The sequence below is a fragment of the Macaca thibetana genome, chromosome 17 (assembly GCF_024542745.1).
Source record: "Macaca thibetana thibetana isolate TM-01 chromosome 17, ASM2454274v1, whole genome shotgun sequence".
In the NCBI taxonomy this organism is placed as follows: Eukaryota; Metazoa; Chordata; class Mammalia; order Primates; family Cercopithecidae; genus Macaca; species Macaca thibetana.
In genome coordinates, this window is record NC_065594.1 from 58,571,990 (window position 1) to 58,586,014 (window position 14,025).

At 39.6% G+C, this 14,025-nt stretch overlaps 2 protein-coding genes across 4 annotated transcripts in view; both read right to left on the reverse strand.

Annotated features, from left to right (window-relative positions):
- Window positions 1–14,025, reverse strand: part of EDNRB (endothelin receptor type B) — a 922,930-nt gene that overhangs the window by 734,867 nt on the left and 174,038 nt on the right. The window lies entirely within an intron of this gene.
- OBI1 (ORC ubiquitin ligase 1) overlaps window positions 6,004–14,025 on the reverse strand; it is a 43,087-nt gene continuing 35,065 nt past the window's right edge. For all 3 annotated transcript variants that reach the window (XM_050766437.1, XM_050766436.1, XM_050766438.1), the window contains one exon: window positions 6,004–8,832. In XM_050766437.1, the coding sequence (XP_050622394.1) occupies window positions 7,290–8,672 (1,383 nt within the window). In that variant the 5' untranslated portion in view covers window positions 8,673–8,832 and the 3' untranslated portion in view covers window positions 6,004–7,289. The remainder of the gene's footprint in view (window positions 8,833–14,025) is intronic.

The window sequence follows — 14,025 nt, forward strand, 5'->3', positions numbered from 1 at the left end:
GTCCCAGGAAAGTTCACTGCTGACTATTGTCACTCTTGACGTTATATCTATAGATACAGACCTATGTATGTATCTCCATCCTAATCTCTCCGTGGACATGAAACGCACCTACCTTGTGAAAGCCCTACGGGTGACACACGACTACTACGTCTCTGTCCCAACAGGGACTGGGCCTCCCCTGCCTAATAGTTGCCAGGAGTTTCGCAACTCAAGTGAACAATGTCTTATGGCTGAACATGGCCACGGACCCCTGTGATTTAGGTCCCAGGAGGAGCAGAGGCGTCCCCGCCCCGCCTGGGCCCTGATCAGAGGCGCTGCAAGAAAGCGCTGATCAGAGAAGGGGCTTCCAGGTCCTGGGTCAGAACAACAAAAACAAACGAAACTCCACAACAGACACGCCTGCCCATGATCCCACGCAAAGACACGGGAAGTTCTGTGGCCTTCCCCCTCCGCGGATAGCCGCCTGCTGGCTGCTGCCACCAGAACGCACGGACGCCTCGGGTGGAGGGAGCTCTGCGGTAGTCAATGAGCAGCAGGGGACCCCCAGCCCCCACAAGCGCGGCTCCGAGGACCTGGAAGCGGGTGCCTGTCGCTCTCTGCAAGCTCCGCTCTGCCTCCAGGAGCAAGATCCCCAAAAGGGTCTGGAAGCCGGGGAGAAAACCGCAAGGACGCGAGTCCAAACCCGAGAGTGCGGAGCTGGGTCCTGTCGCCGGGCTCCAACGCTCGCCGGCGCCGCAGCCAGCCGCCCCTCCTTGCCGCCGCCCGCACAAATCAAAGCCCCTTGCGAGGGACTGGGAAATAGTTGCCTTGTCATGTAACACATTGCCCTGATTTATTATAAAATTTTAACGAAATCATGCATATTTTAACAGCCTTTAATCACTGCATGAAAATTTAATTCATGGACTGTAGCGCGTTTAAATAAATGAAGTGTTAATTCATTAGGATTAATTAATTTGTTAAAGGATTGTGTGCAAGGTTAAGGTGGAAAGAAAACTCTTTGTTGGTTTCGCGTCTTAATCGCCAGGTTTCACGAGTAGTAATAAAATGAAAGGAAACCGCAGAGCGGGACGTTCGGGTGGGGCTTGGGCGGGACCAGCCGGGAGCGCCCTCGAGAAAGTGGGAAAATCGGGATGCAAGGGCCAGGGCGCTTCTGTCTTCCCAAGACTGGGGATTGGGGTTCCGGTGGGGGCTGGAGGGGAAGGGAAGAGCGGGCACCGGCGGCGGGAATCTGAGAAGGCCGAGTTCGCTGGAATCCCAGGGAGAGAAGAGGACTTAGAGCCGAGGCTAGCGGGCCGGACCCCATCTCCCCACCCCGAACACAAAGATGACCTGATGGGTTAGGCGAGGTCGCCCCTTCCTTCCCTCAAAAGGTCAAGTCTCATCTTAATGGACAGATGATGGGCCAACTCGCCACCGCCTAAGCCTTCCAGCGCCCAGGGAGCCGCTGTCTCGCCATCAGGCCGCCGACTCAGGAGGCTGGGGCAAGCCCAAGAGCCTCTGGGGACTCTGAGAGGCGGCGGAGCAAAGCCAAACGTGTAAACCCAGGCTGGAGCAATCCGGGAAACCTTTTTTCAAATAGGAGCCCTGATGTTAAGGAATGGTTTCTTCAGCACCTCTTCTGAGACAGAGGCTAAATAGGCGCCCCCACCAGCACAAACCGACACGCAGGAGATATCCTCTTCCGCGCGCAGAACTCTTACTCACCCTTCAAGACCCAGTACGAAAGTAACACCTCTGTGAAGACGCCAGACTTTCTCACTGCTCCATGCTATCCCCAACAGGGGCATTTTTCTACTCACAAATGATGTAAGAATTAAAATGCATTAGAATTGCATCCTCCCACATCCCAGTAAGTCTCAGTAAACAGCCAAGACAAATCCCTTGGGAAAAGGATCTTTATATCCCCAAATTACAAACGTCACTTAAGGCCCACACTTCTACACACCAAGAAGCTAATATTTATTAGAGAGGGTCTGCTCCTTATTAAGACACAACACCTGGAATCTAGGATAATGGAAAGAAAAAGACACAGCAGGTCTAAGAATCTGCCTTGTTTCTCAAGTGGAGCTGTAACTCAAGGCATTCTAGACTGTCTCAGTCATATAAAACTGAATATCGCCCTAACTTGCGCTCCAGGTGGGTTCTGTAAAGAAATCTGCATCTTCACAGATGCTTCCTAGCTGAGTGGGGTTCCGAGAATTAGGCAATAAATGTTCACTGTGCACTCTGAGATCATTGCTTAAAAGGTTTTCTCTCTGCCAAGTATTAAAAGGATCAGGTTACATCGTGATAGGCAAAAGCTGTGTTGTAGGACTCCCACAAATGGGAATGAAAGACCTTCTTATGAGGCTCTGGGAAACCCTTCTAATCTAATAAAGCACATCCCATAAACAGTTAATCTCAGTTTGATTCTCTTTACAAATATCATCCAAAGGTACAAAAGGGGGAAAAATCTAGTGTATTTCACTTTGAATCACTGAAAACCATTCAAGTAGAAACAAGAAGTTCCTGAAACATCATAGATTCAAGACCAAGTTGTCTTTTTCAGTAGTTTTTTCAAACCAATGTAGATGGCCAAGAGATGATTGGGAAACAAAGCAGACTTGAAATTAAGGGACTGTAAATCTTACTGTACCATGTTCTTTTTTTGTGTGTCAGCTGACTCCATAAAGCAGGAAAAAGACTTGTCATTTTTGGATGGAATGATTTTAAAAATAAAAGATGAATACTAAGTCATGACCAAAAAACCAACAAAACCACTAGCATCCTGTCACATTCCCATAGCCAATGAATTTTAAGCAAAAGATGGTTTTCTAAAAACATGAACTGTCTGCTTCCTTGTCATGAGTACATCTTTTTCTATCATAGCCTTAGTGAAATTAACCAAGACAAGGTTAACTTAATCTAAATGTCAGAGTCAATGTGAATCTCTTAAGTAGCACATACACAACTCCCACCATTGAGCTTGTTTAGTAGTCAGACTCAGGAACTAAATGCTACTGTAAAAGAAACATGCTAAACCCAAGAGGTCCAGGCTGAAGTGAGCTGTGTTCACACCACTACACTTCAGCCTAAGAGCGGGACCCTGTCTCAAATGTAAAAATAAAGAAACATGCTAATACTTCCAAAATACTTTAAAAATAATGCTTGAAAAATTTCAAATCCCTTTATCCTTTGGTCTATAAATGTGAATTCTTTATTACACAAGGGAGAAGAGAAGCTCTAGAGCCACAGACCCAGCTCCAAGATATGGTTCGTATCTCTTCCAGCTGTGTGATCACTCTTCCTCGATTTGTTTTTCTGTAAACTGGGGACAACAGTACTTGGTTCACAAAGTTTTAAGAAGGGATTAGATGAAATAAGAAGGGATTAGATGAAATAGAGATTAGCTTAGCAAGATACTTAGTTTTAGTATGAGGTATTTTTGTTTTTTGTTTTTGCCTGGAATGTGTGTACATAGTGGATACATTTAAAAATCTACGAAACCACTGTATTTGCCATGACATCACATTATAGAAAAGTGGTAAAGAGTGCAAATGAGAATGTGTGATTAAAATCAAATCCTACACAGATTAGACCCTTTAAATAAATGGCACATATTTAATATACGGAATATCATTTTAGGGAGAATGGAGGAATATTTCTGAATATAAGCAGCGGGAAAATACCTTAGTCCAACACAGATGCTCTCACCTAGGTTAGTCATTAGTAAATCAAGTTACACACTCCAGATATCCATGTCACAGTGTCAGTGTGTATTTGGACTAAAAAGACATATCCTTGATCACAGACAGAACTAGAATGAGGCTTACCCCTTGCCTTAGACCGTCCAGGCTGCTATGATGAAATGCTTTGGACTGAGTAATTTTTAAACAATATAATTTTATTTCTCACTGTTCTGGGAGGTCCAAGATCAAGGCACCAGCAGATTCTGGTGAGGTCTCACTATCTGCTTCAAAGATGGTACCTTCTAGCTGTGTCCTTCCACATGGCGGAAGAAGCAGGGAAACTACTCCAGACTTTTTTTTTTTTTTTTTTTTTGCGACCTCTCTCTGTCACCCAGGCCGGAGTGCAGCGGCACGATCTCGGCTCACCGCAACCTCCACCTCCTGGGTTCGAGCAATTCTTCTGCCTCAGCCTCCCGAGTAGCTGGGATTACAGGTGTATGCCACCATGCTTGTCTAATTTTTTGTATTTTCAGTAGACACGGCGTTTCACTGTGTTAGCCAGGATGGTCTTGATCTCCTGACCTCGTGATCTGCCCGCCTCGGCCTCCCCAAATGCTGGGATTACAGGCGTTGTGTCACGGCACCTGGCACCAGGCCTTTTTTTTTTTATTAAGGGCACTAATCCCATTCAGTGAAAGCAAAGCCCTCATGAACTAATCATCTACCAAAAGCCCCACCTCAGTACTATTATCTTGGGTGTTACAACATATGAATTTGGAGGAACGTAGATTTAGATCATATCACCCCTAAATTTAACCTGTGACAGAAGAATTTTAATTGCTACATGTGAGTTTCTAATATGTAGTCATATTATCGAAGACATTTAAAGTGCCAATAGCTCTGAATGTATCCATTAAACATATCAGAAAAATGATTGGAAAATATGTAACATAAAAAAAAATTCTGCTTTAAATTAGCTTTTTTTTTTTTTTTTTTTTTTTTTTAGACAGTTTCCCTCTTGTTGCCCAGGCTGGAGTGCAATAGCGTGATCTTGGCTCACCGCAACCTCCACCTCCTGGGTTCAAGCGATTCTCTTGCCTCAGCCTCTTGAGTAACCAGGATTCCAGTCATGTGCCACCACACTCCGCTAATTTTGTATTTTTAGTAGAGATGGGGTTTCTCCATGTTGGTCAGGCTGGTCTCGAACTTCCGGGCTCAGGTGATCCACCCACCTCCGTCTCTCAAAGTGCTTGGATTATAGGCATGAGCCACCATGCCAGCCTTTGGCTATTACTTCTATAAGTGGAGGGCATGATTCTTCAAATTACAAATGTGAATTGTCACTTTTATAGTTTCATTGAATCATCAGTCTATTGTAACAAGGGTCAGCAAGTTTGTCTGTAAAAGACCATATAGTAAATATTTTAGATGTTGTAGGTAATATGTAAACAAATGAGTGTAACTGTGTTCCAGTAACTTTATTTAGAAACAATGAAATGTGACTTTGATATAATTTTCCTGTGTTATGCAATAATCTATGGATTTTTAAAAACCATCGAAAACTGTAAATTCCATTTTTTGCTCACAGGCCTTTCAAGGGAGATTTTTATAAAATATTAAAATGCATAAAATTCAATTTTATGATTGACCAGGTGTGGTGGCTCAGCACTTTTGGAGGCTGAGGCAGGAAGATCACTTGGGCCTGGAAATTCAGGACCAGGCTGGGCGACATAGTGAGACGTTGTCTCTGCAAAAACTAAAAACATCAGCCTGACATGGTGTGTCCCTGTAGTCCCAGATCTGGGAGAGTGAGTGGGGAGGAAGGCTTGAGCCCAGTCCATCCAAGGCTGCAGTGGGCCATAACTGCACCACTGCACTCCAGCCTGGGAAATAGCCACAGGCCAGATTTGGTCCATGGACCATAGCTTGTCAACATATTATAAAATCAATTAAGACATGGTAGTTTTTTTGTAATCCCATCACTCTGGGAGGCCGAGGAAGGCGAATCACCTGAGATCAGGAGTCCAAGACCAACCTGGCCAACATGACGAAACCCTTTCTCTACTAAAAGTACAAAAATTAGCTGGGTGTAGTGGCAGGTGCCTGTAATCCCAGCTACTCAGGATGCTGAGGCAGGAGAACTGCCTGAACCTGAGAGGTGGAGGTTGCACTGAGCAGAGATTGTGCCACTGCACTCCAGCCTAGGCGACAAGAGTGAGATTCTGTCTTAAAAAAAAAAAAAAAAAAAAAAAAAAAAAAAAAGTAGTTTTTCCCAGTCTTTATAAGCTAATTCAATATATGAGACAAAGAATCATCATCAACATCAAGGAATACAGTGCTTATGACATTCTTTATTCAATTCACATAGAAAAGCATGCAGTATTAATGTAAAACAGTATAATATTAATGTAAAATGTTCAGTGCACATTAAACAGCATAGAAACCCATTTTTAAAGGCCTATATAGGCATACCAAATATGTTTAGAACAATACACTTTTTCAGAGCCTAAATTAAAAATTGTGCTTACCTCTTACCTATCCTCACCCCCTCAACACTCTTCACAGAAAAGTTTTGTCCTACATAAAAGATATTCTATCAGTCAACTGAAACCTCTTTAAGTATGGAAAACACAGCAAGCAAAAATGCTACCATGCATAGTTGCCACAAAGAACAGTAACATGCAAACAAGAAACATATTACTCAAAAGAAAACTCCCCTGGAATGTAAGGGGATCAAGAACTTGGCGATGAGTTCTTTCAAACCTGTACATCTGGAACAATGAAGCTATGATGTTTTAGATTCCTCTAAACCCAAGTGCTCCATGCCTTCTTTCTATAGTATGCTAAATTTCTGATTTTACACACATACACACACACACATACACACACAAAGATGAGAAAATATAAGCTACCTAACATAAAACAAATGTTTTCATATAGAAAATGTATTCTTTCATACTAGCAGAACATTTTCACAAAACTGGACAAAACACAATGCTAAAAAATGCAAACATATGCATAAAACCTAAAAAAAAAAAAAAGTAAATCAATATTGGACTAAGGTTAGAGTGCTATTTCTCCATCACGGCCCTGCAGAAAAATTAGGCCATCACTGAACATAAATAAAAAGGGACATGTAAAATAATTTCCACCCTAGGAAAAACTTGAAACTCAAGTGTCTTACTGAGCAGTGTATAGACAACACTAAAAGTTTTATTTAAGAAATCCAAGTTCTGAAGACAAGTGGGGCTTATCAACAGGCCACTGTATCTGACAGTTAAATAACATTTTTTAAAAAACAAAGTACACCCAACCGAAACACATATCAAATTCAGCAAAACAAAACAAAACAAAAAAACCCAACCCCCAAACACAAAAATGACCTCCTCCCTAACTTCTCTGGTCACAAAGACCCCCAAATAAAAATGAAAAGACCAAAATCTTTTCAAGATGAACAAAAAGCATTCTGGGTACAGGTTAATCCACCATCCTGACTTGATACTTGACTAAAGATGATCAATTCCAATTTGTATAGAACTTTTCTGAGGAAAAAAGGTAACTTTAACAACTTTTCTATTTCTCTCAGGACAAAACTACAAATGACACCTTTCTAATGAGTCAACTTTTAGTTGCTTTTGATGGGCTGGCATTGGAAAGGCTGCTCTGGATTTTTCTTTTTGTTGATTGATTCACATTTTTATTCCTCTTTTCAGGCACAAAGGAAGTAGACCAAGGAGACTGAAGGTGGTTATGAAGACTGTGCATCTCTGAGGACATCTTAAACAAAGATGACCCAAACCTTTGATCTTCAAATAGTCGATGTGAACTGCTTAACAAAATGCCCTGGGAAAACTCTGTCTGAAACAAGCAGCTTGGGGGTTTGATTTCATCAGTTACTGGACAAGAACTGGAATGGAGTGAAAAATCTTCATTCATTTCTTGGTCAGATGGAGAGAGGAGAAAAAAAGAAGTGGGTTTCCATTCATTTCCATTTTCTAACTGATCATTAGTTAGAGAACCTTTGGAAAGGTTTAGCTTAGTTTTTTCTTCCAACTTGTCAGGTTCCTCAAGAAATTCACTGCCTTGAGATGACTTTGATAACCCATCCAAATCCAGTGACTTAAAACCGTTATTACAAGGGCTCTTGCTGTTGTCTGACTCTGACATCATAGAATCCAACTCAGAGATTTTGTCAAGGTAAGCAGCATCCATCGATGCTTCACTGGATGTTCTTGTCCGGTTCATTTCAAAAGAACGAATAGAATTCAACCTCTTGGATACACATGAGCCTGATTTCTCACTCAATTTTGAAGCTATTTCGCCAACAGAATTTGCTATCGTGGTCCCCTCTGAACTTTCAAAATCTAAGTTTTGGGCATAGCTTGTGGAACAACATTCCCAAAATCCTGTCTTTGGGGAAGAAAAACATTCTGATTTCTTTTCATTTTCACTTCTACTTATATCATCTTCTGAAGAATCTTTATTAGAAACATTTGAAGAATCACAAAAATCATCAAACACCAATTTTCTGAGATGGTTTGAGTGCTTTCTGGAACCTCCTGCTTGGACCACAGAGCTCTCTCTATTTTCTGGAGTACTGAGCTGAAGGCAACTAAGGGACAAAGGAGTACAAGGAGCTGGAAGATCATAAAGTTCTTCATCTTTGTAGGGCACACAGTCACTTGGTTTATTCCCCCATTCTCTTTCCAAATAAGTATCCATACTTGTATCTGTCACATCTAACATTATTTCTACCTGTTTTTGATATAGGTCTTTGTTCTTAGAACAGTTAATTTCTGCTTTGCTGGTGCTTTCCTGCCTTGCAGAACTGGTGTCACACAGTCTGCTGCTGGAAGGCTTTGCTAGGTGAGAAGAACTGGTGGTGGATGAGCCAGGCTGCTTTCTGGCACTATCGCCTTGATTCTTTGATGCCACATCCTCCTCACTGCCTTTGCTCCCTTTGCCATCTGCAGAAGGTGCTCTCCGGCAAATGGAATTCATAGCTTCCTTCTCTTCACTTGAATTTTTTAGCTGTGCAACTTGAGATTCTAGTTCCTCTATATACTTATCACTTCGTTCCAGGGCTTTCTTGAGGCGATTGGTTTCACGCTCATACTGTTCTACTTTGGACTGAAGAGCAGCAACTGCAAACCTTCCAAACCTACAAAGAATGGAAAGATAGTTAATCTTATAACTCAAGCTTTTTTCTTTTCAAGGTTTGAGAGTGCAAACTGTCCCAGGCTATTCTAATTTCATCTAACAGTGACATTTCAGATCACTCAATGAGTAGGGCAAATGCCAGATGTATATTTGCAAAAAAAGGTTTCCCCACTTACATAATAATAAACATATGATAATAATAGCAAAACCTAATAAGATATTTTTGTGGTTGAATCAGACTAGTGGTAGCAGAGAGGCAGAAACGTGCTGATGATTTCCTCTCGAAGAGCTGGCTCTATCAATTCAGCTCATATATGCATGAAGAGTTATCCCCTAAAACAATGGCAAAGATTTATGATAACATTTGAACAGTGGTCTGCATCTTGAAATATTTACATTCAATCATTTTCCTATCATACAGCTGTGTTTTACAACACATTTCTTATACAATGTCACCTTGTCAAACATAAAATGCCAATTTGATATTCAGAAATCTTAGCACTCCCAGGAGAGGTGGTTTTAAATACTTATTTGGGCCCTTTCAATTACAGCCACCCTTGATCTGAAGCTTTTCAGAGCACTGGCCTTTAATTCATGGCAGCACTACTTATTTTTGGCATTTTACAACTGTGTGGGACATCAATCTCATTTCTTTCAACTTTGAAATACGAAGTCAGTGCTTGTGATTCCAATATACTAGGCAAAAAAAAAAAAAAAAAAAAAAATTGTACACTTTCTGAAAGAGAACATTTTGGAGAGTGACTGAAAAAGAATTCCTTTATTCATAAAAACATCTACTCCTTTTACTCGGGATTATCTTGCTTTTATTTCCATCAAGAATGAGTACTGGGTTAAGCTCAAGAAACAATTTTTGAGTACCTAGTATAGGTTAGGTGGTATATTTGGGGCTGGGAACCCAGAGATAAAAAAGACTGTCTAGCTCCATGGGACATAAAATATCTACCTTAAATGCAATCTTATCACCAAAAAAAATTCTATCTTTCAGGAAACTTCTTATGAGCCAGTAAATAACATAAGCCTTACGTTCTAATCCCATGAAAAATACCTTATCTCCTCCAGAGTTCTTTTCCAAAACCTATTCTCAATCATCTTTTTGATGATTTATATATTGGCCCATTTCTAAGAATTAAGGGATTGTCTGTTTGGAGGAAGCTATGAGAAGGTGACTTTCAAAAATTATTTTTATCTTTGGGTTTATCTTTTTCTTCCTTTTTTCCCCTAATTTAAAAAATAATTACAATTAAGAACATGTATTTAGTATTAAAAAAAAAAAACTACCAAAAAAGCAGACACCAATAGCAATTGCCCCTCTTAGAATCAACCACAACATGTTTTCAACTCCTACTTAATGCCCATCACCTCCTAAACCACTAGCCCAATTCACTTCCCATCTCAACCCCTACATTATCCCTGCACTCTTATCACTGAAGGAAAAAGCAGAGGCAAAGGTAAATATAGAATCATAAAATCTCAAGATCAGAAAGGGCTTTAAAAGACATGATTGCTGAATATTGATCTACTCAACTGCAATTAACTGAACCCCCAGAGAGAGCACACTCCCTTCAACTTCTAAAAAAACAGCAAAAACCACAGGTATAACAAAAACAAAAGCAACTATGATAACAAGCCTTCCCATTTTAAAGACAAAATTTACTACTGTATTTGGTTAAATGAATGATGGGAATTTTTCTTCTTTGTTAAAAATTTTGGCTTATAAATATAGTACTTCACAGAGTTGCAGTTCTGTAAGAGAACTTTTAAAAAGTGAGCAAAGACCTTTCAGTACATTAAGTACAAACGTTTGTGAGTTCCTGATTGTAGCTACTCTGGCATAATCAAATAACCCATGTTTTGAAATGGAAAAACTGTGTAGCATGCTTATTTAATGCAAATAAGCAAAAGTGACAGCCTTACATTTGCTTACCAAGATACATTTTTTCAAGTAAAATTTTTTTATAATAAAGTTATCTCCTCAGATAAAAAAATCAAATGACTTAAAAATCAAATAATGCTACTAAATAGTAAGTCAGTTGCAACCAAAGGATATCTTTGGGAATTCAGAGGCCTACACACAGAAAGACCAGTCAAAAATAAAGAATGCTTCCCAAAATATTACCAGCTTCTTGTTTCAGGGTTTTAGCTTGGAATTTCAAATATAGTTTCATCTTAAGATACTGTACTTGCCTCTTTTTTTTTTTTTGTTAGAAATTATGTTTTTAAAAGATGTAACATATGGTTTGGAGTTGAAGTCAATGAGAGCCCTAAACATAATTTTTGTGTTATTTCAGAGAGAAATAATAAAGGCCAGTAGCAGATCACATATGAGAAGGACAAGCAAGCAGAAGTCACTGATGGAGTTAGGCTGTTTTCTAAAAGGCCACTGCCCCTAATTTCCCTAAGTTTCATTTCAATACTCTATAAATCTATAATACTTTCAGTGATCAGGCCCTTCTCCCATGCTAATAAGGGACCTGTGCTGGTGGGCAGACTGACAGATATGTATATTAAAAGCCATGCAACTGATCAATTAATCAATTCATGTAATTTATTTGCTTTCGTTCTCCCACGTTAGAATAGAAGCTCAAGGAGAGCAGGTAGTTTGACTGTCTTATTATATTCACTGCCAGATTCCTAGAATAATTCCTTGTTGTTGTGTATTTCCTGAATAAAAGTCATTCTCTTACTTTAAGATACACTAGTGCCTTACACTGAGACAGGGTTGACACCACAGGATAAGTTAGAGGTCCTTGGCCTTCTTTTACATGTTAAGTATTATGACAGTCACTGTATTACTAAACTAAACATGTCTAGTTTACTACATTTGACTGTTGACTTTATTTCTCTGACACCCAGGAAAGCAACAGAGACTGACATATATACAGTAGAGCTTTCTTTGCTACAGGCTTGGCATTCTATACTGCTCTATCCCAAAAACCTTCACCTTAGTAAGACTGCAAATAGATGAAACTTTTAACATGTGTCAGGAGATTTTCAGCTTATCCAAGGTAACTATATTAAATGTGGCAAGGGGCAATTTACCTTATTATAGAGAAATAACAATTAGGGATAAGTATCTGATGCTATACTTCCATAGAAGACAAGGAGGATATGAGCTTATTTATCTTTGGGTTTTAATATTTTTTTATTCACACTAATTCTAGATATTTCAAGTACATAACACTAAATGAAGCTATGCCAAGGCAAGCCGGAGGGATTTCTAATATCATTTGCCATACTTCCTCCTTTTCTTCAGCAAATTTCAAAATGGTGTATTTTTATAAACATTCCATTAGAGACCAAAAGGCTTTGATTTTCAAAGTAGCAGTGATGGCCAAAGGCTTCATTATGCCAGAAAAAAACACTGTACAGCAGTTCAGGAGCTACAACTGATATCAGAAGTGTATTCTGCCAGAATCTAACAGAAGCTTAAAGGATTTTTCAGCTTGCAATATTAACTGATACATACATTCTGGATGAGACAAAAGGATGAGAGTTCCCCTTGTCCAAATAGCTAAAGAGATACAAGATCATTTCTGTCCCTAGTAGAAGAGAAATGGAAGTCCTATTGGTATGAACTTTGAGGTAGTATAACTAAACTAAAGAGCATCTCTAACAACAAAAAGTTCCTAAGACCATATTTTCTCATAGTCTATCAAACAGAAAAACAGGACGTGTTTGAAGAAAACAAATGTGGTAAATGAATACCACACCTGAGTACCAAGAAACTAATCAGCTCTAGTGCTATGCTACTATCCTTGAGCAATTCACTTTGCCTTTCTGGTTCTCAATGACAATTCCAAAAAAATGGGTAAATGCAGCAAGCCCAGTGGGTGGCCAAGACTGCCAAAATTCAGAAATGCCTTCTTGAAGAGGAACAAGGTAGGGGACACTGGTCTACTTGCCTCATCAAACTTTGACTTTATATGTTTTCCTTACTTGGTAGCTGAGGTAATGAAAGAAAGTGAAAGCTATCTTTGGACCTGGACCAGCTTTTGTGGTCTGGCCTGACAGGTTTTCAGTGTTGATATCCTTGCTTTATATGGGTTCAATATGTACAAATTTCAGTTACCATGGTTTAATTTACCAGTCACCCAACAACGTGATTCAAATTTCAGTTACCACACAATATTAATGAGTAACTGCATGAAGTAAAACCTTCACTTCTAGCTTTTCAGTTCACAAAACACTACATAAATAATAGACGTGCTTCATGATCAGTGACCCATCAAGTCACTTCTTTCAAGGTCAGTCAGTGATTAGTCACTGTGCATCTACCTGTTTTTCAGTTAACATACAGATAGCAAAGTGTGCAACTGGGCTGCCTCCTTGTCTCCCAGTAAAAAACCCACATGACGTTTTACAAAAACAGTTAATAAAAAGAACAGGTCAACAAAGATGAAGGTATAACAGAAATAAACAATGATAACACTGGAAGTGAAACTGCAATCAAATGTAAATGTAGTTATGGAAGAAATCACTGACTGTGAGAATATTACAACAACGTCAGTTCATTCAGGAAATTCTAGATATGCCAGAAGCACTTTGGAGAGGCAAACTTATTGACACGGATGAGAAAAGTTGCGGTGAAAAGGATGAAGATGTCTAGAGAAAGTGACAGGCTGACAAAACACTTCACACTAAAGCAACGTGGAGCTCTTTCACGACATTGAGAGCACAGGATAAAATGCTAGAAGCTGATGCAAACTTAGGAGTGTGAAAATTCATCAAGGTATCAGAAATGATGCTAGCTTAATATCATAAATTATATGAGAAGGGAAGCACTATTCAAATTATTCTCCAGAAGTTTTTCACAAAAAAACTCACTAATTCTCAATATTTCTCATGTTTCAAATTTTACTGCATAAATATTAATGTACTAAATATTAGTTTTACTGTTTTTGCCCATCCATATACATATATAATTGACAATAAGAGTTAATTGTTTTGACGAAAGTTTCTAAAGGTCATCAAACAACTGCGATTTTTCCCATTAATTACTAAGATTGCTTTGGTCCATGGCTCATGTCTATAATCCCAATGCTTTGGGTGGTGAGGCAGGAGGATGGCTTGAGCTCAGGAGTTCAAGACCAGCCTGGGTGACATAATGAGATCATGTCTCTACAAAAAAAAATATTAGGCACAGAAGCATGTGCCTGTAGTCCCAACTACTCAC